This window comes from Zalophus californianus, chromosome 1 (assembly GCF_009762305.2).
Source record: "Zalophus californianus isolate mZalCal1 chromosome 1, mZalCal1.pri.v2, whole genome shotgun sequence".
In the NCBI taxonomy this organism is placed as follows: domain Eukaryota; kingdom Metazoa; phylum Chordata; class Mammalia; order Carnivora; family Otariidae; genus Zalophus; species Zalophus californianus.
In genome coordinates, this window is record NC_045595.1 from 66,456,739 (window position 1) to 66,482,579 (window position 25,841).

Sequence of the window (25,841 nt, forward strand, 5' to 3'; positions counted from 1 at the left end):
ATCTCATAAAAGAAGAAAATTAGGCAGCTCCCCCAAAGGCATTCACTCCAGCAAGGTTTCACGGTTGGTGGTGGTGCTGTTGCCCACATTGTGGGTTTTATACTGTACCATGGAACCACTGCTGCGTAACAAACTGCCCCCAAGTTGAGTGGCTCTCAACAGCCATTACATTATATCTTATGAGCGTATGGGTCAGAAATCCAGGAAGGGTTTAGCTGGGTGATTCTTCTGCTCCCCGTGACATTGAGTGGGGTCACTCGGTGGCATTTACCTGGTGAGTGGCCTGGTCTGAGGAATTCAATTCACTCACATTTGCTGGCACTTAGTGAGGATGGCTGGGAGGCTGGAATCAGCTGAGCCCCCCTCTCTCCCCATGTAGATCAGACCTCCCCAGGGAAAAGCCTCTCTTCTTACATGGTGGCTTCGGCCCCAAGAGAGCATGGTAGAAGCTGCTGGTTCTCTTAAAGTTTGGCCCAGAACTGGCATTCCACCATACTCTGTTGGTCAAAGCAGTCACATGCCAGCCCAGATGTAAGGGAAGGGAAATAGACCCCACATCTCAATAGGAAGAGTGGCAAAGGGTTTGTGGCCACCTTTCATCTGCCACCTTCCTGATGTTCAGAAATATGGGCAGACTCTTAATCTTTTCTTTGAAAGTCACCATTGTTTTAAAGTATTTGAAACCTCATCTCTTCCACAGTGTCATAGATAAAATCACAACTGAGCTCCTTTAGGGAAAGGGAATAGAAGTAAATCTTGGTGTAACATTCGTGACTGCACGTGGCCTTCAGAGTGGGCAGTCTCTTCAGGCAAAGCTGCAAGGCAGGAAGGAGGTTGGCAGAGGGAATTTCTTCAAGAAAAACCTCTTCTTTCTTAAACGGCTAAGTATGATGACTTTGGAGGAGATTGAAAATGGCAAGCGAAATGTAGGATTATTTTGAAGACCTACATATTCCCAAATTTCACCTATAGACCCCCTATCCACTGTGATTCCTGTGTCTACAGCCTAGGAAGGATGCCTTCCGCATAGTGAATAGAGACCTAATAGCATATTGACTGTGTGTAAAAGTCTGTTGATCAGTTGGACTAAGGCCAGCCTAATATTTAACTTCCATGGGGGGGTCTTCATGGTTTGGGCTTATTGCCACGGTTCATATGTAATTCCCTCCCTCCTTGCCAAGGGGAAAGCCACGGAGTGGTACCCAGTTGCCACTGCTGACCAGGACCAGCTTCACGAGGGCCTTTGAAGACAAGTGAGCACTGTCCAAGTCCTCTGCCTTTATGGAGCCACATCTCCTGAAGGTCCCTTGAGAGTAGCCCCTGACCTTGCTACCTTGGTTGCTTGCCATTGCCTTGAGCTGATGAGCCAAAAATGGTTTTTCCCCAGAATGTGCCACATAGACATGGATCGTAGTGTGGTGCTGAAAACGGAACAGAGCAGGTGGCTGTGCTGATGCATTCTCTGTGCCACCCAGGCCGGTGGGTCAGCACACTGTGCATTTGAAGGATGGCTAGTGCTTTCATTCGGCAGACAGCATTGGGTCCCTCCGGGGTGACAGGCTCTGGGTAGAGAGGGACATGGTCAACCAAAGAGCCCTTATTCAGCCTGGAAGACCTCTGGGAAATGCGGTTAAGGACCAGACATGGTGGTGGCTGAGCCAAGTACATACACCCGGAGAGGGGAGCAGGACGTGGCCGGCTGAAGGGGCTGAGCCACCATCTTCTGAGCCCTCCTGCACGTCACTGTGGTGCTAACGTGCCCGTCATCCGCCTATCATCTTCAGTCGAAACCCCTTACAGGTCGGCGGATGCCTTTTCCAGAGCAGAACCCCAGGCTCCCTGCCTACTGCTCAGCTTCCCCCCTGCTTCTGCCTCTGGGCAGACCCCAGGGCCTTCTCGAAGGTCCGCCAGCTCACATCCCGGGCGCTCTCGGGCTTGGCGGCAGCAGGCCCTGGCTCGGGCACAAAATCCACAACCAGGGCCCCCGAGCTAACCAGACCCTTCTTCAAATATTCAAATGGGTCCTAATCAGCTTTCCCAAAGCTGGGATGTTAGCAGACCCTGGGAGCCGTAATTTAAACTTTATGTGTGAGGATTACAGTAGCCTGCCAAACCACCACGCAGGAAGAAAACTTTGAAATGTGAAACTCTTTTAAGGGAGAACAATCCAGTTGAGTTCCCCTCTTCTTGCCCTTTAGCTCCTGACGGGGTTTGAAGCTGCCTGGGCCCCGGGCCCCGGGCCCCGGGCCTCGGGCCTCGGACCTCTTCATGACAATCCTAAAGGCCTGTTTATAGAAGAAAGTGCAATTATCCAGAGGTACGGCAGGGCTCACAACCTTGTGTGGGACTCGCACATTAAGAAGTGCCTTCAAGTCCTGAAGGCAGCCTCTGAGTCAAGTGGCAAGAGAGTGAAGATGCAGGGATGTTCTTCCTTTAGAAGAAAAAGCTTCATTTAGGGCCCCCGGCTTCTCTGTCCCTACCCCCTCCCTCCCTCCCTCGGCAGTTTGCCTAAACACCGAGGAACCTTTTCCCTCCCTCCTCTTTGCCCCTTTTGCAAGCCAAGGTGTTTGAGGCAAAGGGAAGTGACCAGGCCCTTCCCAAAAAGGCTGGGACCCCCTGGCTCTTTCCTTTCCCAAGCAGTGAGGAGGCAGGCCTTGGCAGGAAAGGGCAGCCTCGAACCCTCCGCGGGGCCTGTTCCAAGAGCCTGAGGCTTTAAAGCTGGCTTTGGGTTCCTGGTTTTTATTTGAGAGCAGCGTTACTTGACCTCAAGCAGAAACATTTAGGAAAATAAATCTGTAAAATGGCTCAGAGAATGTGTAAGGTTTGGCAGCCCCTCCAGGGGTCACTGGGTTATCACCTTCCCTCCAACCAGGCTGTGGGAACCCATCCTTCCTTCTCCTCCAGGGAAAGAAGACACAGATACACATGCATGTGTGCATACACACACGCACAAACATCCTTCACACTGTCTCAATTAAAACCATGTGCCAGAGACCCTCGGTGGGGACTTATTTATGCTCAGAAGTAAATATTGGGCTGATGTTGCACTGTTGACATCTCAAGACAGAGACATGCTGTGTAAATACTCAAGTAACTGAAGAGACCCATAAACATGAGGCCGCGAGTTAGTCCAAAGAAGGAGTGTGTGCGAGGTCCTTGGAATCGCTGCCCAAGAGGCCACCCAAGGGCCAGGAAAGCGGGGGTAGGGATCTCACAGGAGGCCGCTGCCGTGGAGTTGTGCAGCTAGTCCCTCACTCACCCCAAAATGGGTGGGGAAGGTAGAGGCTGGGGCAGACCCCAGAGCTTGGTCAGGGCTTCTTTCTTCCTAGGCCTCAAGCCTCCCACGACACCTCCCTAATGAGGGCTCTTCAGAGGAAATCTGCTGTTTCCCTAGTTGTTTTCTGGCAGTTTTTGATGCAGGTTTACATCAAAAGATTGTGTAAGTCTGTCAGGAGGGCTCAGGCAGCTGCCCTGTGGGGCTGCAGGCTCCTATCAGGACCAGCACAGACACAAGAAGCCAGAAAGCATACTGCTACCTCTGTCTGCAGCTGAGCAGAGCTTGGCTGGAGTCTCTCCTCCTCTAGGGTTTCCATGAATGTTTCCTCCACCCCAGACAGAACAGTTATAAACAGAGCCTTTTGCCCTTCAAGTGGCAAGGCAAGCCCTGGAAGGTTCCAGAAAAAGTACAGGACACCATTGACCCACTGGATCGGCACCTGAGTGTGGGGCTGCCGAGGATCCAGCTTTTTGAACTCATGAGCGATCATTCCCAGTGGGCTCAGCTGGCAGCAAAAACAGGTTTGCCCAGCACATCTCAAAGGTTTTCCCCGAAGTAACCGTGAGGACTAACGGGAGTGAGAGCGTATGCCGGAGAGAGGGGAGGACCTGCCACACAGGAGAAATGTCTTTGAAGTCTCCGTTTATCCTCATTTTCAGAATTGTAGGACTCTTTATGTTTTACGATCTACCCATACTTTAATATAAAAATGGAAAATTCAGTTTACCCAAAATTTCCAAAAACTCTTGGAAAACAGTTGCAGCCCAAATTTTCTTTGGGAACCAACATAAAAAGCTGTCATTGTGTTTCAGCTGAGGTCTAAGAATGCCTTCGGTCTCTGGGGCACAGCCAGAAAATGACCTTCCGGGTGGTGTAGGAGGGAGGTGGTAGGAGTGTGAGTAGTAATCAGGACTCTGGGCTCCCTCTGCCACATCTCTCCCGAGTACTGGGCAGGCCTGGTGTGACACAGTTGTGGGGGGACCGTTGCTCAGTAAACTCAGAGCCTGGGCTTTGGGTTCTATATCAAAAGCCAAAACTAGGTTCTAAACAAAAGCACAAAGGTGATATTCTCTTTTTCGGACATGGAATTAGCTTGATCGTGCAAGAAAGAATATTAGTTTGAGAGAGCACCCACTGGACTATATGGCACCTTTGTGCAGACTAGTAAACTGCACCCCTTCGTCCAGAAACTTTACTTCCATCCGTCGAAAAATCAGAAAACCTGCTGCTGATTTTGTTAGGGGGAGGGGGAAGAAGACACTCTACTTCCATCTGCTGGAGGATAGCTGTAATACACTTACATGTCCCGGCTATCTGTGATGTGAGGGCACTGCCCCCTTTACAGGCAGTGCACAGCCTGCTCTACTGTACCCAGCACTCCCTAGCCATGAACGGGGACCGTGTTTTAAGAAATGGTCTTTGGGCTGCATAGACAGAGGACAGACATCAATGGCAGCTCCAACCTTCCATCGAAGAGACGACACACAGGTTGGGTGGGGCGCAGGGCTCTTGAGATGCTGCGGTGTTGGGGCAGGGCACAGAGTTTGCAAGGCTGTTTCTGAGAGCAGCATTCCAGTCGTTCCAGGGGTGCGGGGGTGATTCTTAGGACTAATGCTAACACCACTGTACTTGATAGAAGAGAGCTTGCCTCTGGATGCCTGCAGGAGACGGTGCCTCCACGTCGTTGGAAACAAGCATGACCCTTAAACATGAGCACATGATAGCTGCATGTGACAGGGAATCCAGGTGCTCCAAATCCTTGCTAGGTGGTTTGCACACTCTATTTCAAATTCTTATGCTAGCATAGCCCTGAGAACGTGAGCCAACTTTTGTGCTGCTTGGAGATGAATTAAGAAAAGTCTGTTCAGCAGAACAAGGCACAGTGATGCTCCTTAGATCCAGAACCCTATCGGCTGCCCCTCTGCCTCTCTTCCCGCGGGTGCTGATTCATTCAGTAAGTCGGACAAAAAAAAAAAAAACAAAAAAAAAACACAGAGTACTGTATCAGTTACCTCATGCTGCGTAACAAACCACCCCAAAACTTAATGGCTTAAAAGCAGCAAACATCTACATAGCTCACAGGTCTGTGGGCTGGGCTGAGCTGAACAGGGGGGTTCTCTGGTCTCAGCTGGACGTGTCATATCTGCACCTGCAGGCACTTGGGGGTTGGCTGGTCTAGGAGGGCCTCAGCTGGGTACACTCTCCTCTAGAGCGAACTCATTCACATGCAGGCCAGGCAGGGTTCTGAGAGAGCAAGCAGAAGCACGCAAGGCTTCATGAGGCCTAAGTGTGGAACCGAATTGTCAGAACAAATCACAGTGCAGATTCAAGAGGGGGAATCAGCCCCTGCCTCAGGATGGGAACCGCCACGGAATCATGTGGTAAAGGGCCTGGACGTGGGGAATGCAGGATTGTGGGGATTTTTGCGGTTTTTCTCTGCTGCCAAGTACAGGTGGTATGCTCAGCTCTGGGGACATAACACACAAAATCCTACCTCCCAGGACTTCTAAGACTTAAGACAAATAGGAAGGTTAACGAGGGAACAGTTGAAATCCCGCTTGATTAGTGCCACAGTAGAGATAAGTTACTTCTCTGGAACTGGAAAGTGAGTAACCTGGGATCCGTGAATCATTCCACCATCCGCGGGAAGGCTTCTATGCTAAAGAATCTCATTTCCATATCACATCCAGCCTCAGTTTCAGGATTATGTTCTCCTTAGCACAGAAGGTGCTCATGACATATTTGCTCCACCAACCACATTTTTATCATAACTGTATTCCAAGCAGTAACTCCTTAGACCTTTCCAGTAAGTTGTGCATTGCTCTTCTGACCTTCTGTGGGTGTGCTTTGAGGGCCTTTTCCCAGAACATCCAGCCCAAGCCCCTGTTCCACATTCCTTGCAGAGGGGAGAAGGTAGCAGAGATTTAAGAGGAGGAAAAAGTGTGTGGGGGCCTGGACAGGGGGTGGAGGGGAGGGCCAGAAAGTGGGGTTCTGGCACATGCTGAGAAGAAACCACAAGGGCTGCAAACCCTAGGAACTCGGTGTCTGTCCACAAAGCTGCCCCGTGAGATAGATGCTCAGAACACAAGACCCTTGCCAGGTGTTGAAGAAAGCTTCCTCCCCGTTGCTCAGACTGCACCCATCCCTTCACTGACGCCACTCAAAGTGAACTCTCAGGATTCCCCGGCAGTGTGGGTGGAGATGCTTCCTGGCAGCTGGCTTGACAGTTCTCATCTTCAGCGAGGAAGTCAGACCCTTCCTGAGGGGGAGGGGGGGTAAGAATTGTGACCATCAGAACGACCGTGGTTGCTCAGCTCGGAGCAAAGGAGTTGGGGGAGATGTGCGCGTGAGAGCCGGGCTTGCATGATCATTCCCTCGGGGCAGGGTTTATATTCGCTCTTGGCAGCATGCTGCAGAAATCACTGCTCGTGAGCATTTTCCCACATGGCTACAGGAGTTACAGGCTCACAAGAGCGCTGCAGACCCGCCAACAGCTGACCGAACATGTGTGGCTGTTGGAGTCCCTCCGTTCAAGGGGGCTGAAATGGGGGTTTCAGGGCGGGTAATTGATTCCCAAGGTGACCTCAGGAAACACTGATCAGAGCAGGGGAGCGAGAGAGGAAAGAGAAGGAAGGCAATAAAAACGCAGTAAGACCGGTTACCCCTGCCAGCACGTTCCACGGGGAAACTCTGGTAGGTCATGCACCTGAGGCTTGTCACACCCAAGAAGAGAGGGAGCAGGAGTAACCCACAGCCGGTCATGTGTAACGGCAGAGACAGGAAGGGGTGTCTGACCTCCGAAACAGTGGCCACTAATGCTGGTGCGCAAAGGACAAGACGTGCCAAGTCTCCCTGAGCCTGGGAGAAGGTCAGCCCTGGGCTACAAAAATGGCTTACCTCTCGGGCAGTGATGGCTAGGCGAGAAGTGCTACAAACTCGCCCTCCGGTATGTGAAAAACCGTAAGACGTCAGAGGGGAAGGCCTTTCCGGAATTAAGCTAGAGGAAACCCATCCTGGGTCCGGAGAGATGCCAGTTCTAGGGGAGTTCACCCTGCTGGTCGTGGCGCAGGCACTGAATGTTTCGTAGGTCCGAGAGAAAGATCTAGAGGGACAGCAAGGTATAGGCTGCTGGGAGAGCGGTATTTATCAATTACCCCATGATGGCTATTGTCTCCCAGGATAGTAATAGGTTTATCAAAAGCCCAATGAGCTCAGGAAAGGTCAAGTCCCTGAGTTTCTTGGATCCTTTACTAAGGGTTTATTAGACCCTGACTGTTCTCCTGTGCATTCCATAGCTCTTAAAGGAAAAAAGAAAGCAGCATTTCCCAAACTTATTTGACCGTGAAACCTATCTCCCAAATGCCTTTGAGTAACTACGCTCAGTAATGGGGGTTCCCTGGCACACCATTCGGGAGACACGCCACCAGAAGCATTTATGAGGAGCAACCAGAAGATAACCTGCAGGAAGTCCATGCATTTTGAAAGGTAGCACCCCAATAATGCTTTTCCTAAGTCAGTCTCATCTGAGGGGTTTTCTAAGCCCTCCCAGCTCTGTGAGTATAGCTCATCCCTCCTCCTCACCCAGGGGAGCAGAACGACTGATTCTCCAACATTCTAACCTGGCTTTTCCTCCCTCTACCTTTCAGATGGGCTTCTTTCGCCGAAGGTACAAAGAAATCATTGAAGCGGAGAAAAACCGGAAAGAGAACGCAGATGGTTGGGACTGGGTCCAGAAAAACCAGTGACCTGCCCCACCAGTCACATGACCCCACCATCCGCCTGGCATCCTTGATCTTTGTATCTTCCATATTTGGAAGAAAGAATCTTCTCCAGATTTTCCGGAGGCCCCGCTGATGCTGTCCTCTTCCTCACGTTACCAAGCCCAGGAGCCCACCTGAGGCAGCCACTCTGGCCAGGTCACATGACTAGAGCCACCACCCATTTCCTTTTAGAGATGAACCCCAAACTTTGGAAAGCAAACTACAGAGCTGAGCGATATTTATGGCTGCAACCTGCGTGGTCGACCCTCAGGGGAAAACTGTTACCTAAAAGTATTTTTATAAATATAAGCCTTTTATACTGATTATGTCTTTATATTTGTATCAATGTCTTATTATGTCTATTAAATAGTTATATAATTCACTCAAGCACTGATATCTGGCCTGAGAGCTTGAGCGTACATGTGCATTCATACAAATTTTAAAGAGTAAAAACCTGATCGTACTTTGGAACTTGCTGTTAAAAGAGACTTGCGGATAAAATAATCTGAAGAAACCTCGTGGGATGAATCCACCAAGCTGGCGGTGCTGCACATAAACTGTGGTGGTGGCAAGACCCCTAAAACGATTCACATCTTCATCGCCTTGGAGTCAAGTTCAAAGTAATGTGCTAAAGAACTCGAAGTGGTTTTTCATATGTACCTGTCATTGGAAGATTTCCAGCAGGAATTTGGATGGAAAAACCTGACCCTGGCACAGGTCTGCTCTGCATCACCTATACAGCAGACATCACACCCTCCTTCCACTTGGGTTAATAAATGAGAGCTTGGAGCAAGGCCATTTGGTCATCTGGTAAACCTCAGAATGGCGTCTCATCCTGGACATCATGCGTCAGAGTCCACACACCACAGGGACTAAATCCGTGCCCAGCGAGCAAAGACTTGTGTCTGAATGCTGTGATGCGTTGCCTTTTCATTGAGTTCAGAGGTCTCCACTTCTCCTACCCTTTTGCTGTCCCAGCTAATGGTGACTGCAGATCCCTTCCCAGAGATGACCATTCAACCTGTCCTTCGTTTTTAAAATACTGTCTTAAGTGGGGTTCCCAAAAAGCAAACTCTGATACAAGGATTTGCATGCAAGTAACTGATTAGGGGAGTGTCCCGTGCCCGGGAGACCGCAGTAGGGGTGTGAGGGAAGCAGGACAGGGAAGGGAAAGAAGCCAGAGAAGGGTGCCATTTCAGAGGACATCCCGTGGAAGGCAGCTTCAGCCTGAGCCTACGAGGAGCTCTGGAGGGCAAGTTAAGTCTCAGAGTTGTCCCAACCTGAGGCAAGGGAGCTGGGCTTCCGAATTCTTGCACCCAGGGGAGGTGTAAACTTCCCACTCTCGGTTCCTGCTGGCAGGCCAGCTCCGATAGCCCGAAGGCGGTCCTCTAAAGGAGAGCTGGAAGTGCACCCCCAGGCCAGGGGGGGGAGGGAGGCATCCAGAAACGATGTGAAAGAAATGATGCACAGGGATCTGGGCATAGCACTGACATCTGCCCTGCCCCCTGCGTGTGCGAATGCTGAGTTGTGGCCTTCAGTTCCAGTCTCCCTGTTTGACAGTGTTTATCATCAGACGCACTGCCACCTGGTTTTGAGTACAATGTGATTTTCTTAAAGGGCAATGAGATGATGGGTGTAGTATGCTCAGCATTGCGCCTGGCCCGTCGTGAACCCTCAGTGACTGAGGCAGCTCTGGCTGCCATCCCTGAGAGCCATCTGCTGAGAAAAAAACACGTGGCCAAGAACAGACTCTGACAAAGAGTCTTTACTGGCTGATTACGGCCCACTGATGCCCCAGGTACCTAACAGACGGCATCAAATGGGAACGAAACAAGACATAAGATGAAGATCTTTCTCCTAGGGCCTTGTTTGCTGGAAACCAACATGTTGGAGGTCTGTGGACACTGTTGCAAAGACACAGAACTCTGCTCCAGAGGAGACAGGTGTTCTGTGCACGGACTTGGCTAATATTTGCAAAGACATCTCAAGTTGGGGCAGAATCATGAGGATGTTGGGCAGCTGTGAACCCGGCATGGAACATAAGTGTCTTTTCATGCCTCATTATGCAGTTGAGTCTGGTGCAGGAAGACAGTGTATGTATCACATGTCCCCTCGTGGTGAATCTGGGAATAGACGACCAAGCCAGAGGGTCCATGGCATAAACGAGGCTGATCTTAGAATGAAGGCAGGGATGTTGCTTCTAACAGAGGGATGGAGGCATAGATGTAACTACTGGGTGGATGCAGGCAAAGAAGCCAGTTTTCAGAGTTCTCCTGGGACTTTTATCAAAAGTAGTAAAGGCAGCTTTGAGTGGGTCTTAGTCACTCATTTCAAGGATACTTATGGGGCCCCTGCAGTGCTTCAGGAGCGACGCTGGGTGCTGCAAGGTACCCCAAGAACACCACAGGCACGTTTGGCCTGGAGAGCCAAACCTCCCTGCAAGAGGAGTGTAGAGTGTGGACTCCTTTATGAGACCCCACGTGTAGCTTTCCTTTGGTGGATGCTTGTTCACCATGTCACGCTGGCCTTTAATAAACCATTGAAGATTCTTGGGTGGTAGGCCTGGGTCAGCTCCATCAGCAGCTTTGGACAAATTCATCTATAGCCACAACTAGCTTCCCACGAGGGGTGTAGACACATTGGCGGTGGCGTAGGGGATGACTCACCCTGCTCCTGTGGGCAGTCTCAGAGCCAGAATCACTTTGCCTCTGGTCGATTCCAAATGGTAGACCCACATGAGTAGTCATATACTCAGGAGATCACTACGACTTCATAAGATGGTTTTTTAAAACAATTGGCCTTGGCATCACCAGGTGCAAACACTAGCAGCCACTCCAAGAGTCTATCTGGGGAAGGCTGGTGCCTCTGCGTGTCCGATGGGGCCAGGTAGCAGGTGGGGCAACAGGGGGCCATTTAAGACGGTGATAAAGAAGCCAAGCACACTGTAAGCCTGCTCTCAGCTGGGCATCTTACCAGCTCCACCCCAGCTCAGAAGTTCTCAATTGGCTCTCAGGGGAAGCAGAGACAGGGTGAATGGCATCGGTGTGTTACGCCTCCAGAATATTCTTTTAAAAGTCCACAGTGCATTCCAGTTTCTAACCTTCCTACTCGTATGAGTTCACTGTGGAATTCTATCAGATATTCTCTCTCACAGCTACTGCAGCTTTTAGTTTTAGATTCAATATGGTTTTCACTGTCAGAAATATGGAGACACTTTTCAAATATGAAAAAGGACCCTTTAAAATTTGAGGAAAATCATGCCCTCTGTTCAAAAATGATTCGCTTATGCTTCGTTGATACGGGACTCATGAGTTGGGAACATCCCCACTATGAATCCTAGACCTGTCACCAAGAAGAGGCCATGAGGTTTAGGAACAAGGAGACACTAGGAGAAGGGAGTGGATCCACTGGCTTTATGGGGACTGACAGGCACACATCAGGAATCAGCTCTCAGTCAGCACTTCAGGAAAATCCCACCACCAAGAGGATTCCGAAGTCTGGGAAATGGAGAAAATCCAATAGTCCTCCTTCACCAAGTCATGCGTAGCCTACCCTCTTTGAGCCAAAGACAAGGGGGTTAAAAGCAAACAGAAAACTAGCAGGACCATCTGGGACCTGTTTTCAATGCAGAAATGGTTGCCTTTATCCCCCAAGTGATACGTATGCTGTATGCCTCCTGTTAAAACCCTAGCAGGGTCAGTTTTTAAAGGTTATTCAACTACTTTTATTTTTGGAAAAGGCATTATGGCCAGGGGAATGCAGTTACACATAGGTCACATCAGAAATGTGCATCTGGTGAAACCTACATAGCCCTGACTTCCGGGAATTTAGAGGCACTGCAAAAGGACGGTCATGCAGGGAAAGGGCCCTGTAGCAGACAGACGGCAGGAAGTGTCATTTTAGAAATGCTCCAATGGACAGGGGTTTCGGCGATGTGTTGTTCTGCTCTATAGAGTGGTGGTATGCACAGTGGAGAGTATTTTCTAAAACAAAGAATGGCTGAAGGGAGGATACAGAGCTAGTAGGGCCCAGATGAACCTTCTAGAATGTCTTCTGACTTTCAGCACACTGGGGGGATAATGAACAAATTTCCCATGTGATGCAATGCTTTATAGCACAATAATCTAGATTTCAGACTTTGTTAAGGTTTTTTTAAAAAAAAATTCTAATGTGCACAGTGTGACGGGCAGAGTGAGTTTAAAAGCTTTAAGAGTGATTAATTGCATGGCAGACACCCACGCTAACTTCACTTCCAGAACCTGACTGATGCATCCATGTACATTTCCGTTGAGGGATTTTGGTGGGAGGGGTGCTCCTCCTTACGAAGTCACGTGTATTAAAGTCTATGCAGTCACTTCTAATTTACTTGCACTGTTTGGGAAATGCAGGTTTACAAAAATACACGTTTGGAATAAAAAAATGGCTGCAAATGATTCAGGAGTTTGGTGTGTAATTTCTTTGCTAATGCAGAACTTGAACCTTTTTAGGATGTTGAAGATGGGCTTTGAATGCAGTACTTTCATGAGCATTGAAGAGCATGGGCAGATCTGTCTTATCCAATGTGGCTGAACAGTCCCCCATCCTTGGCCTCCATCCTGCAGCCACCACCTTCTCTGTGCATCACCCACCTGCCCAGGGCCACACCCGGGACCTTGATCTTAAGATAAAGGTGCCCAAATTAAATGGAGGGGATTCCTCAATGTTAGTAGACTGCTTCCAAGTGTTTCCACCAGTCACCAAGCATTTTCCCAGAAGCCTTTCAGTAGCATCCTTACACGTTCACAAACATCATGTTCTCTTAGATTTGTGATCTCTCATCTGTCTAGTTACGTCCCTGTTCTTACCTCACATGTTGTTCACTTGTGTGTTTTTCTCTTTTTCCCCTTAGAGGAGACCAACAAAGATCTATCTATTTTACCAATCTTTTTCAAGAATAAGCCTTTGGCTGTACCAATCAGACCTACTGGGTTTTGTTTTCTGTATCATTAATTACGGCCTTTATACTTGTTAAAATTTACTTTACTGTCCTGTAGTTAAAAGTCATGCACAAACACACCACACAGTTTAAAAGGGGGTCTGAAAAGATACACACCAAGGGGTTAAAAATGGTTGCCTTTAGGTAGATGGGATTGTCAACGTTTTAGCTCTGTTTTTTTTTTTTTTTACTTAACTGAATTTTAGTTTTCTACAGTAAGCATGCATTTCTTTTGTAACAATGAAACATATGCAAATTATTTTTTCAATAAAATTACATCTGGGAAAATGTGAGTTGCTAAGCCAAAAGAGATCCCAAATTGCAGTTCTAGAAAGGGATATGATTTGTTTGCAACAAAGAGCACTGATGAGCCTGACTCCGAGGGCAATGGTCCAGTGAGCAATTTCAAGCCTTTTAATTCCGGATGCTTCCTGGCTTAACAAGACCTGCCACCATCACTAATACTAATTAAGTACATTTCTCTAAGATTGCCCAACCTGTTTCCTTAAGCCAGGAAAAGGTCTGGACAACCTCAAAAGAATCAAGAGATGCAAAATGAAGAGGAAGAAGAATCACCAATTAGTAATGTCAGCCCCCTTCAATCGGGAGTTTTTCAGTCCACCAGATTGCCTCTGGTCCTTAAAGTCTGTCTGTTCAGCAGGTTACTGTGCTTAGTAATAGAATTAATGTAAGTGCTTACTTAGAGCTCGGCCTGCATTATCAGACCAACTGGCAGCTTTCCATCAGCAAAGCCGCCTGACCCTGAGATCACGTCTATTCATTCTACGCACACATCCTACTGAAGTGGGTATGAGAGGGTATTGTCAGTTCTGTGTTAAACCTCAGACCATGCCATCGGGGCTTGCTGCCAAACCTCTGCTCTGCCTCAAAATTTAGTCCAGATCATTTTATATGTTATTTGATATGATTCTTCTATAATTGAAAAAGATCCTAAAAATTAAAACAAATGTCAACAAAGGTATAACTCTTACCCTCTGAAGATGCCAAATAGTTGAAAAAACAGGGTGCATTTTTAAAAGTATTTCCAGGAAAACTTTCTTCTAAGGAATTACAGATTAAGAAAAATGAAATTCTCTTCAAATCAACATCTATTCAGAACCCACCTTGTTAATATCTGGCTCCATATAATAGAAAAAAATCCAAAATAACAATGGTTTCAACGCACTAGAAGTATGTTCCTCTCTCACATAAAAGAAGACCAGGTCTGGGTCATCAAGTTCTCATATAGCAGATTCATGGATCATTGGGATATCACCTCCTATCTTTCTAGGCGTGTGGTTTCCATTCTTAAAGTTGTTTCACGGTTTCAGATGGCTATCAGGGTACCAGCCATCATGGCAACATTCCAAGCCTTTTAATTACCCTTCCCAGAAGTCCTATACAACACCAACCAGAAATTAGTCATTAAAAAATGCTCCCACCCATAAAGGAAAATGGGGAGTGTATTATTACGGAAAAAGAGCAGTGTACATAATTTTTTTAGATTTTTTTTTATTTTTTAAGTAGTATCTCCACCCAACATGCAGCTCCAACTCACAACCCCGAGATCAAGAGTCACACGCTCTACCAACTCAGCCAGACACTGAAGACCACTAACAGTCGCCACCCCTGCCATGTATAAGATACTGAGAATATAACTGCCTTAAGTCCTAAGTATGTACCTTCCAATCCTTAAGTCTGACTGGATGTGAGCAAAGAGAAAACCTTTATTTGGGGCGGGGGTGGGAATCTCAGCTACACAGAGTTGGTTAATCAACTTTTCTTGTGTCTTTTCTCTTTTACCCACCCCATCCCATCCCCATTCACATTTCCCTCTCTCCCAGAGGCACCAAGTCTCATGAATGGAATACATGGTCTTAGAAATACGTACATAGTATTATTTTGTGTGTTTCACTTAAGTGGTATTGGGCCTGAGAGCTCATTCTGTGTTGTATTTTTTAAGGATATACTCATGTTGCCGTGTTTATACATCTAGTTCCTTGTTTCTGGTTGCAGCACCTCACTGTACATTACGTTTCCACTGTGTCTTACTTCCCCAGCCCCTCTGAAGCCGACCTTGGCTACTTCCATACCTGTGGAAATGAACATCTTCTCCCATGGCCCCTCATGGACCTGAGCTAGAAACTCTCTTGCTACACATTTCACATACTACATCTTAAGTTGCTTACAGTTTCATTCTGCTAGAATGTGTCTGATGGCCATACACGTGCATCAATCACTTCATATTCTTTCTTTTTAAAGTATAATTAACATACAGCCTTATATTAGGTTCGGGTGTACGACATAATGATTCAACAATTCCCTACGTTACTCAGTGCTCACCGCGGTTAAGTATAGTCACTATCTGTCACCAATGTTATTACAATTTTTTTTAGATTGCTTTTTAATTGCTTTATTAACTTTACACTTTTTCATGCAACTGGGTGACTCTACTGTTGACAGAAACTTAGACTGGGTGCCAAGGCAATCTTCAATTGGAATCTGGTAACACAGAACCCACCCGACACATGGAAATTACATAAGGTTCACAGCAAATGAATCAGTAAAGGTATATCAGGAAAATGCAAGGAAAAAGAAAACAGTGTTGAATCACAGTATTAATCTCATGGAAAATGGCAGGAGTCAAGGCATAAGGCAAAATTCGTCATGATGGTCATGGTGATTAGAGAGCTCCCCCATCAGGATACGCAGACAATTCCTCAACTACAGCTCCCTAAGTTTTCTCCTGATTTCTCTCATCTCCTCCATGAACATTTCCATATCATCTCCATCTCCACCCCTCCCATCATTGACCTGCCTATTGGGTATGGCCCATCGGAAATTTGGAGCAAGTCGGCGAGCCTGTCCCTGTCTATTATTTCCTGCAGGTTGGTGGCCTTCTCCCCCTCCCAAAGGGCGGTCTTCCTCTCTATTCTGCATGGGCTGCTCCATTTCTTCGTTTTCCTGGTGGATATTTGCCATGAGATTTTTTTTTCTTCCTGGTTGTTTTTCTGGGCCTATCCTTGCTGTCTCCTCCTCTCGATTCTCGCCGTGAGTGCGCTGCCACGACACTTGACACCTACACCTGCAAACCTGCTCCGCTTTCCTTGGGCCCGATGCCAGCCCACCCGGCGCAGGACCGCGGGGAGCTGGTACCCAGACGGGAGTCAATGTTATTACAATTTTATTGATGGTATTTCTCATGTTGAACTTTTTATTTCCATGATTTCTTTACTTTGTAACTGGAAGTTTGTACCTCTTAATTCCTTTTATCTGTTTCACCCACCCACCCGCATCCACCTCCCCTCTGGCAACCACCAGTGTGTTCTCTGTATTTAAGAGTCTTTTGTTTGTCCATTTGTTTTGTTTTTAGGTTCCACAGGTAAGTGAAATCATATAGTATTTGTCTTTCTCTGTCTGATTTATATCACCCAGTATAATACCCTCTAAGTTCATCCACATTGTTGCAAATGGCAGAATCTCATTCTTTTTTATGGCTGACTGATATTTCATCTTATATACATACACCACATCTTCTTTATAATTCATCTATGAATGAACACTTGGGTTGCTTCCCTATCTTTGCTACTGTAAATAATGCTGCAATAAACATAGGGTGCATGTAGCTTTCCAAGTTAGATGTTTTCATTTTCTCTGGGTAAATAGTAGCGGAATTACCGGATCATAGGGTAATTCTTTTTTTTTTTTTTTTAATTTTTTTAAGAGAGGTCGGCGGGAGGGACGGAGGAGGAGAGAGAATCTTAAGGAGGCTCCATGCCCAGCACGGAGCCCAACGCGGGGTTCAATCTCACAACCCTGAGATCATGACCTGAGCTGAAATCAAGAGATGGATGTTTAACCAACTGAGCCACCCAGGTGCCCCTCTGTTTTTAATTTTTTGAGGAAACTCCATACTGTTTTCCACAATGGTTGTACCAATTTGCATTCCCACCAACCATACATGAGGATTCCTACTTAATGGTGAAAACCTCAGATCTCTCTGTTCCCTCCTTAGTCCCTGCAAGGTTAACTCCCTAGCCTGGGGACTTGCACCATGAGAATCACAACATATATTGCACACTCCAACTATAGTGGGTGGTATAGCCTCTGCGAGGGATCCTATATTTTCAGGACAGGAAGCTCTAAGACACTATACCTTTATCATTAAAACATTTAGTAACTCCTTCCATAACAGAAATATTATTTTCCAGGCTTTTCTGAGAAGTGATGACCATCCATGGACTCTCCATGTAAGACTTCCCCAGGATACTTGTAATATCAAATATCTATCATGTTCTCATGCCGCATCCAAACCTGTTGACAGATGCCATGTAAGATATACAGTAAATGGGTGTGTTTGAGAAGATGAGCTATTGGTTTAGGCAGATCATGCACCAACACCCAGCAGGAGAGAAGAGGAGCCGAGGGCCATGCCCACCAGGGTCCTGAGAGACAGGTGACTGGCAGAAGAGAGCCCTGGTCATTTGTGAGGCAATCCCCCCCCCCACTACCACTACCCCCACCATGTACCAGAACCTGGCCTAAGGGACCTTAGAAAGGTCCTAAGTTCACCTAGGACCCCCAGGCCAGATGGGTACAGGGAATCATGCAGCTGCATACAATCACGATCATGCCCAAAGAGGAGATTCAAGAATGTTCAGTTGAATGAGTCTGGCTCAAGTATGGACCCTCGGGTCTGGTGTTATTTGGCTTTGTCTGCACTTTCATGAAGAGCAAGGTCTGGCGCATACCAGTTACATCTAGAATCTGAATCTTGGAACTGTCGCCCCCTCTGGAGATCATTCGTTATGGAAATTTTTTCCTCAGCATCCCCGAAATTACATTCTTCCAGCTTCTGTCAAACATTCCATTAGATGGATCATTCACGTGATTTTCCCCACCCTACTGCTCAGCTCTACCTGAACCTCGGGAGCGCCCTCTGTTTTCCCAGCCCTCCCAGCCTCCCTTTTCCCCCCTTTTTTGACAAATTGTGATAAAATATACATAATATACAATTTACTATCTTAACCATTGTACAGTCAGTGGTATTAAGTCTATTCATGTTGTTATGCAACCATCCCCACCATCCCTCCCCATATCTCTTTTCATGATGTAAAACCAAAACTCTGTACCTATTAAGCAGGTCCCATTCTCCCCTCCCCCCAACCCCTAGCAGCCACCCTTCTACTTCCTGTCTCTAGGTTTTTGACTATTCTAAGTACCTCGTGTAAGTGGGATCGTACAACATCTATCTTTTTGTGACTGGCTTATTTCACTCAGCATAATGTCCGCAAGGTCTATCCACATTGTAGCATATTGCAGAATTCTCTTTCCTTTTAAAGCTGAATACCTTTCCATTGTAGGTACATACCACATTTTGCTTCTCCATTCACTAGTCCGCAGAACACTTGGGTTGCTTCTACATTTTGGCTGCTGTGAATAATGCTGTGATGAAGATGAGTGTGCAAGTATCTCTTTAAACCCTGTTTTCCATTCTTTGGGGTACATACTCAGAAATGGAATTGTCAGATCACACAGGTAATTCTATTTTTCATTATTTGAAGAGTCACCGTACAATTTTCCATAGCGGCTGCACTATTCACACTCCCAGCTGTGAACAGGGGTTCCCATGTGTCCACATCCTTGCCAACCCTTGTTTTCTGTGTTTTGGGGGGTTTTTTGTTTCATTTTTGACAGCAGCCATCCTAATGGGTGTGAGGTGGTATCTCATTGTAGGTTTGACTTACATTTTCCTAACAATTTGTAATGTTAAGCATCTTTTCATTTGTGTATCTTCTGTGGAGAAGATACTCAAACCCTCTCCCCTTTTTTGAATTGGGTTGTTTTTTGTTATTGTTGTTGTTGCTGCTGAGTTTTAGAAGTTTCTATATATTGTGGGTATAAAACCCATATCAGATATATGATCTGCAAACGTTTTCTCCCATTCTAGGGGTTGCCCCTCTACTCTGAATAGTGCCTCTTGATGCACCAAATGTTTACATTTTTATGGAGTCCAATTTGTCTATTTTTTCTCTTGTTACCTGTGCCTTTGGTGTCATGTCCGAGAAATCATTGCCAAATCCAATGTTGGGAAGCTTTTGTCCTATGTTTTCTTCTAAAGGTCTTTTTTACTTCAGATCTCACATTGAGGTCCATCCTCCATTTTGAGTTAATTCTTGTATGTAGTGTGAGATAAGTGTCCAACTTCATTCTTTGCATGTGGATATCCGGTTGTCCCAGCACCATGTGTTGAAAAGACTGTCTTTTCCCCCATTGAATGGTCTTGGCATCCTTCTCAAAAATCATCTGATCATATGTGGAGAGTTCATTCCTGGGTCTCTAGTCTATTCCACTGGTCTATTTATCTATTCTTCCCACTGTCTCACCAGCCCTCCCCACCATCTGTCCTAAGCCTCCCTAAAAAAAAAAAAAAAAGTCAATTTTGTCTCCATGACAGCACTCAAAGCATATGAAAAAGAGCATTATTACCTACAGAATTTCTCTTTCCTGCATAAAGAAATCTCCAGTTCCTAAAACTATTTTTATGACAGTTTCCACATCCTGCACCATCTCTGACATAAAGAGAAAAATTAACTGTCACCTTCTAATGAAGCTACCCCTCAAATTTCCCTCCTTGCTGTGAGTTGCCAGTATAGAACTACATTCAGTAACTAGAATCTTTATCCATGTTTCATTGGCAGCTTTGCCATCCTGTTGACTCATAATAAGGTTGTGCGCAATTCCTAGGTATTTTTTAATCCACTGCTGCAAAAGAAAAAAAGAAATATATTCCCCATGCCATTTTTCTTAATTCTGGGAAATATTTCAGGAAAGTGCAAACATGATTATAACAAATGCCTTAGAATCTACCACCACTTTGTCATGTTTGCTTCAATTACTTTGTTAAGTCATTGGCTTTTTTTTTTTTTAACCTTTGGGGAAAATAGAGACTCATAGGCAGCTGAAAAATAGTAGGAATAAGTTCCATGTCCCCTTCACCCAGCCTTCGCCAATGGTAACATCTAGCATAACTAATATATACTGTATCAAAAAGGAAACATTTTCATTGGTACAATCTACAGACCATATTCAGATTTCATTAGTTTTTTTTTTTAAGGTTGATTGATTTTAGAGAGAGTGGGGTGGGGGCAGAGGGAGAGAGAGAATCACAGGCAGACTCTGTGCTGAACACAAGTCCCAGGGGCTCAATCTCATGACCCTGAGATTGTGACCTGAACTGAAATCAAGAGTTGGAGGCTTAACTGACTGAGCACCCTGGGGGCACAGTTTTCCCTCATCAGTTTTTATACACATGCACTAATTTGTGTGTGTGTGTGTGTGTGTGAGTGATCTATAGTTTTATGCAATTTGATCACCTACCTAGACTCACATAACCACTACTACAATCAAGATTAATCACATTATTTTGTACGCCTGAAACTAATATAATGTTCTATGTCAGTTATAACTCAATTTTAAAATTTTTTAAGATTAATCACCACAAAGGGACTCCATGCTACCCCTCCACCACCATTCCTAACCCCTGACAACCATTCTTCTAGTCTCCATCGCTATAATTTTGTCTTTTAGAAGAGGTTTTATAAATGGAATCATTGAGTACATAAACTTCTTTTTTCTTTCCACTTGTACATTCTAGTCAGATTTATTTCTCTTCACAGAAATAGTTCCCTTTTTTCTCTGCAGAAATATTCACTTTACATATAAATCTTCCATACAAATGGCCATGTGTGGAAAGCCTTCTTCAGCCATGTGGGAAGAGCCAGAGGAGGGAGATTCCCAATTTCATGTTTGGTAGTTAGTTTCCATAGTGGTAACACTAGTTTTCTGGTACTATCCTATAGATACAATGTATGGATTCAATAAGCTTTTTTTCCCCCATTGGCCTAAGTGCTATCCGAAACATTGCTTAACATAGTGAGAAACTGTATTCTGAAGTCTGACATGGGAAACAACCTGTCAGTAGGTGTTTGCAAACACTGTTGAAATTGTGTAGACAAATTTTGCTTTGCCAAACATTGTGTGGGCTGGGAGTTAACTTTGACTGGGATCAGAGAAACAAAAATGTCTGAACTTCTTTTCATTGTGGTTAAAAAAAAATAGTAGATAACCCTCAAGATTGGCTTTTTTTCATTCAGAGTAATTCCCCGAGATCCATCTAAGTTGTTACATATATCAGTAGTCTGTAGCTTTTTATTTCTATAATAGTCCATGGTATGGATGTACCATGGCTTGTTTGACCATTCTCCTGCTGAAGGGCATGTGGGTTATTCCCAGTTTGGGGCTGTTATAAATAATGATATATTACAACATTCGTATTCAGGTTTTTGAAAACATGAGTTTTCATTTCTCTGTGATAAATGCCTAAAAGTGTAATTACTGAGTCATACAGTTAGTGTATATTTAGTTGTATAAGAAACTGCCAAACTATATTCTGATAGCTGTTCCATTTGACGTTCCCACAGCAATGTAGGAAAGACTCAGTTTCTCTACATTCTTGCCAGCATTTGGTATCATCACTATTTTTTATTTAGCTATTTATTTAGATGCAACAGCTCCCTACAGCTTTAATTTGCATTTTCCTAACAGGTAGTGATGCCAAACATCTTTTCATGGGCTTATTTGCCGTCAGTATATCCTCTTTGTTAAAACCTCTTTCCAAGGGGCGCCTGGGTGGCTCAGTCGGTTGGGCGTCTGCCTTCGGCTCAGGTCATGATCCCAGGGTCCTGGGATCAAGCCCTGCGTCGGGCTCCCTGCTCGGCGGGGAGACTGCTTCTCCCTCTCCCTCTGTCTGCCACTCTGCCTACTTGTGCTCTCTCTCTATCTCTCTGTCAAATAAATAAATAAAATCTTAAAAAAAAAAACCTCTTTCCAAGCCTTTTGCCCCATATATATATATATCTTGGCTATTGTAAATAATGCTGCAATAAACATAGGGTGGACAGCTCTTTATACATTCTAGGTACTAGTCCTTTGTTAGATATGTGGTTTGGAAATATTTTCTCCCAGTCTGTAACTTGTCTTTTCATTTACCGATTTATTGATTATTTCCTTTAAGGATCATGTTTTTGGTGTCATGTCTAAGGACTCTTCACTGGACTTGAGGTTGTGAATATTTCCTCCTGCTTTTTTTTCTGAAAGTCTAATAGTTTTGCCTTTTCCAGAAGGTCATAGTTGGATTCATACAGTATATAGCCTTTTCAGACTGGCTTCTTTCACTAAGTAAAATGCATTTACATTTCCTCCATGTCTTTTCATGGCTCGGCAGCTCATTTGTTTTCAGCACTGAATAATATTTCATTGTCTGGATATAGCTCTGTTTATATATCCATTTACCTACTGAAGGCCATCTTGGATGCTTCCAAGGTTTAGCGGTTATGAAGAGAGCTGCTCAGATATCTGTGTGCAGGTTTTTGTGTGGACGTAAGTGTTCGACTCATCTGAGTAAATATGAAGGAGTGCAGCTACAGGATGGTATGGTAAGGGTGTGTTTGGTTTTATAGGAAACTACCAAACTCTCTTCCATTGTGGTTGTGCCATTCTGCCTTGCCACCAGCAGTGGGCGAGAGAGTAAGCCCAGCCATGTGGAGGGCCAGTCAGAAGGTTCTGGGAGATGCTGCTTCATCAAGAAACCAGTGCTGAAGGACACCTAACATATCTGGTCATAAGGAAGGGAGATATACACAGCCTGAGCAAAGTTTGCAGATGAATTAGAGAGCAATACAGAGAAAACTAAGTAAAAGGGAACAAGGGACAAATCTTAATTTCCGGGACAACAAAAGTTGAACAGAAAAGGGAAACAGTTGCATCTAGCCTCAACCCCTGCCCCCAACTTTCATGGTCACTGAAGAAACTACTGGTAGTCACAGATCTTGCTGTAAAACATACAGCATCAGCCCAGAAGTTTCTTGTGAGTTTGGGCGTGGAAGTGGGTCCTCACAGGGAGGGCTCAGGGCCTCCCAAGGCTAACACCCCACCCCTCAGCAAACTACAACAAGGCTGTGTACCTATAGTTACTGACAATAATTACATAGACGATCACACAGATAATCATACCAAAAAAGGGTGTTAGGAGGGCATGAGATGAAAGGGTTTTCCTGTTCTGGTAGCATAGATGTCTTCCCTAAGGAAGACATGATTGAGAAGGAGAAATAACCAGGTGAAGAAGGAGGGAAAAGCATCCCAGGCAGAGGGAACAGCATGTGCAAAAATGCGGAAGCCTAGATTATTCAAGAAACAGAAGAGCCCAGTGTCCAGACAGCAGGAGCCAAGAGGCACGGGTGTGAAGTGAGGCAGGAGAAGCAGAGCCAGGACCTCTGCTAGCAGGTGGCTGGAAGGAGAGTAGCCCTCGGTCCCTTCTGAAGCTTCAAGGGAAGGCCTGAGGTGAAGGCAGCACCTCACCCTCAAGGGTATGAATAATTTGGGGTGGAAATCAAATAATCTGGCTCCCGGCTGTCCCCTGCTGGTCAGGACAAGTCAGGGCTGCCTTTCTAACAACTGCTTAAAACGCCTGTGGATTTTTTTGGTGTTTATGGGAACAGAGCATTTAACTTCCCAAAACATCAGTGAAGACGGGCCGAGGGGCCACACGAGCAAAGAAATGAAGTTATGCAGTCAGTGGGAATCATGGAAAAAGAAAGCAAGCAGCTTTTAAAAGAACAACACCAACAGAATTACTTCAACCATAAACTTATAAAAGCAGCTTTATAAAACGGGCGCTCATTGCAAGTTGCAGGACAACAGAGAAAGTGAGCGAATGGCGTGGGGAACATAATCCTTCCCGAAATGGGGCCCTTCTCTACGTTTTGTAACCTATTTTCCCCACTCCTCCTCCGAAACTTTATGGTGGTCAGGGAGGACCTCGGAGATTTGCTCTTAATCTTTTTGTAACAATGGGTGAAATGTTTCTAAGTCAATGGGTACCTCTTGGCAACATTTGCTCTGCAGTGTCATTGCAGTGGCTAGAAAAATCATTTGAAACAGATCCTAGACAAGTAACAGAGGCATACTTTGTTGTTTGTTTTTTTGTTTGTTTTGGTTTTTTTTTAAGAAAGGCACCTGGTGATTCCATTATTACTGAGATACAGAGTCACCAACCAGATATCTTTTTTTTTTTAAGATTTTATTTATTTGACAGAGAGAGACACAGCGAGAGAGGGAACACAAGCGCGGGGAGTGGGAGAGGGAGAAGCAGGCTCCCAGCAGAGCAGGGAGCCGGATGCGGGGATCGATCCCAGGATGAGCCGAAGGCATACTTTGATTCTAAGCTCTTTACATTCTTGCTTATTTCATGGAGATTGTTTTCCATGTCTGTGTGTAGGTACATATGTATAAATGCTTAACTGCATACTCTGAGCCTATCAGCTAAAGACTCTTTTCGTTGCACACCAAGTATCATTATTTGCAGTTGGTTTATGCTAAAGTTTTTTGAAAGTTAATATTCTTCTACTTTGAATATAGGACCTTGAGCTGTAGCATACTGAATTAAAACACCAGTAGTTTGCCGACCCGAGAATGTTAGAATTTGTTGGTTATTAGAGGCCTGCAAGGAGGCAAAACAGACTTGCTACTTGAGAATTATTTTTAAAAGAAGCTAATAACTCCAAAGAAACTGGCACTCCCAGAAAACAAATTAAACCCTAAACCAAAAAAGGGCAAAAGGCAAATTATGGAGATGTACGTACATCCAAAATATTATCTGCCACAGTATTAGTTCTAATTATTCTCTGGGCTCCCCAACTGAAAATATTTGGATAAATGCTATGACAGATACCGATTCATCTATTTAATTTATTTGAGTAACAGCACTCAGCTTAATGCATTTCCTTTTTTAAAATTCACTTCACATGGATCATATGCCATGTGCCAAACCCTATATAATGTATAAGATATGTGTTATTCTCTGCAGATTTCCTGAATTTACATTTTAATATTTTAGAAGATATAGCTTTCTATCATTCTAGAACTATAGTTACTCCATAAATTCTTTCTTTGCTAAATTCCCAATTTCACTGGCTGTAATATTTCACTTTTTTATCATGGAGCATGGGCAGGGAGGGGCATCCTCTGCAGCATGGTTACCAGCATTCCATCTTGGAGTTTGCTCTATTTCTCCACTGGGTGAAGTGGTTTATTGACTGTCAATTTGTAAAGTGCTCTCTGGGCGTTTCTGAATGCAAGATAGTAAGAGCAGAAACATATTTCATTGCCTTTTCTGTCAAAATAGAATTAACATGTGCAATATATCATCTTTGAGCAGGACTGGATGAAATTCCAGAAAGTGACCCCATCACATGGCTGTCCCTACAGAGGGTCCTGGCTGAATAGTTGTGGTCTCCAGGGTCTGATGGCTTCCTCTACTATCTTTTCAGTTTAATAGCTGTTTTTATACACATGTGTATATGTATGCATGCCTTATGTATGTATATGTAAGTATTTGGTTTAAAACCTACTCTTCAGGGGCGCCTGGGTGGCCCAGTCATTAAGCGTCTGCCTTCGGCTCAGGTCATGATCCCAGGGTCCTGGGGTCGAGCCCCGCATCGGGCTCCCTGCTCGGCGGGAAGCCTGCTTCTCCCTCTCCCACTCCCCCTGCTTGTGTTCCCTTTCTCGCTGTCGCTCTCTCTCTGTCAAAATAAATAAAATCTTTAAAAAAAAAAAACCTACTCTTCAGAGTCATGGAGAGAGATAGAGAGAGAGAGAGGTTTCCCTCTCACCCTGTCCCCATTTGTCAGTTTCTTCCCCATACTTTCTCCACCCCCTGACTAACTGTTTGATTTGTTCCTTATGAGCGCATCCAGAGTTTCCTTATGTA

The 25,841-nt window shown here is 45.4% G+C and overlaps 1 protein-coding gene and 1 pseudogene across 1 annotated transcript in view; one reads left to right on the top strand and one right to left on the bottom strand.

Moving 5' to 3' along the window:
* ITGA9 (integrin subunit alpha 9) overlaps window positions 1–9,123 on the top strand; it is a 337,384-nt gene extending 328,261 nt beyond the window's left edge. Inside the window, 1 exon segment of the mRNA XM_027583039.2 lies at window positions 7,924–9,123. Coding sequence (XP_027438840.2) covers window positions 7,924–8,022 — 99 coding nt within the window. The 3' untranslated portion in view covers window positions 8,023–9,123.
* A 6,286-nt stretch (window positions 9,124–15,409) lies between these two features.
* On the bottom strand, window positions 15,410–16,175 carry LOC113918006 (annotated as a pseudogene).
* Window positions 16,176–25,841: the final 9,666 nt, after the last annotated feature.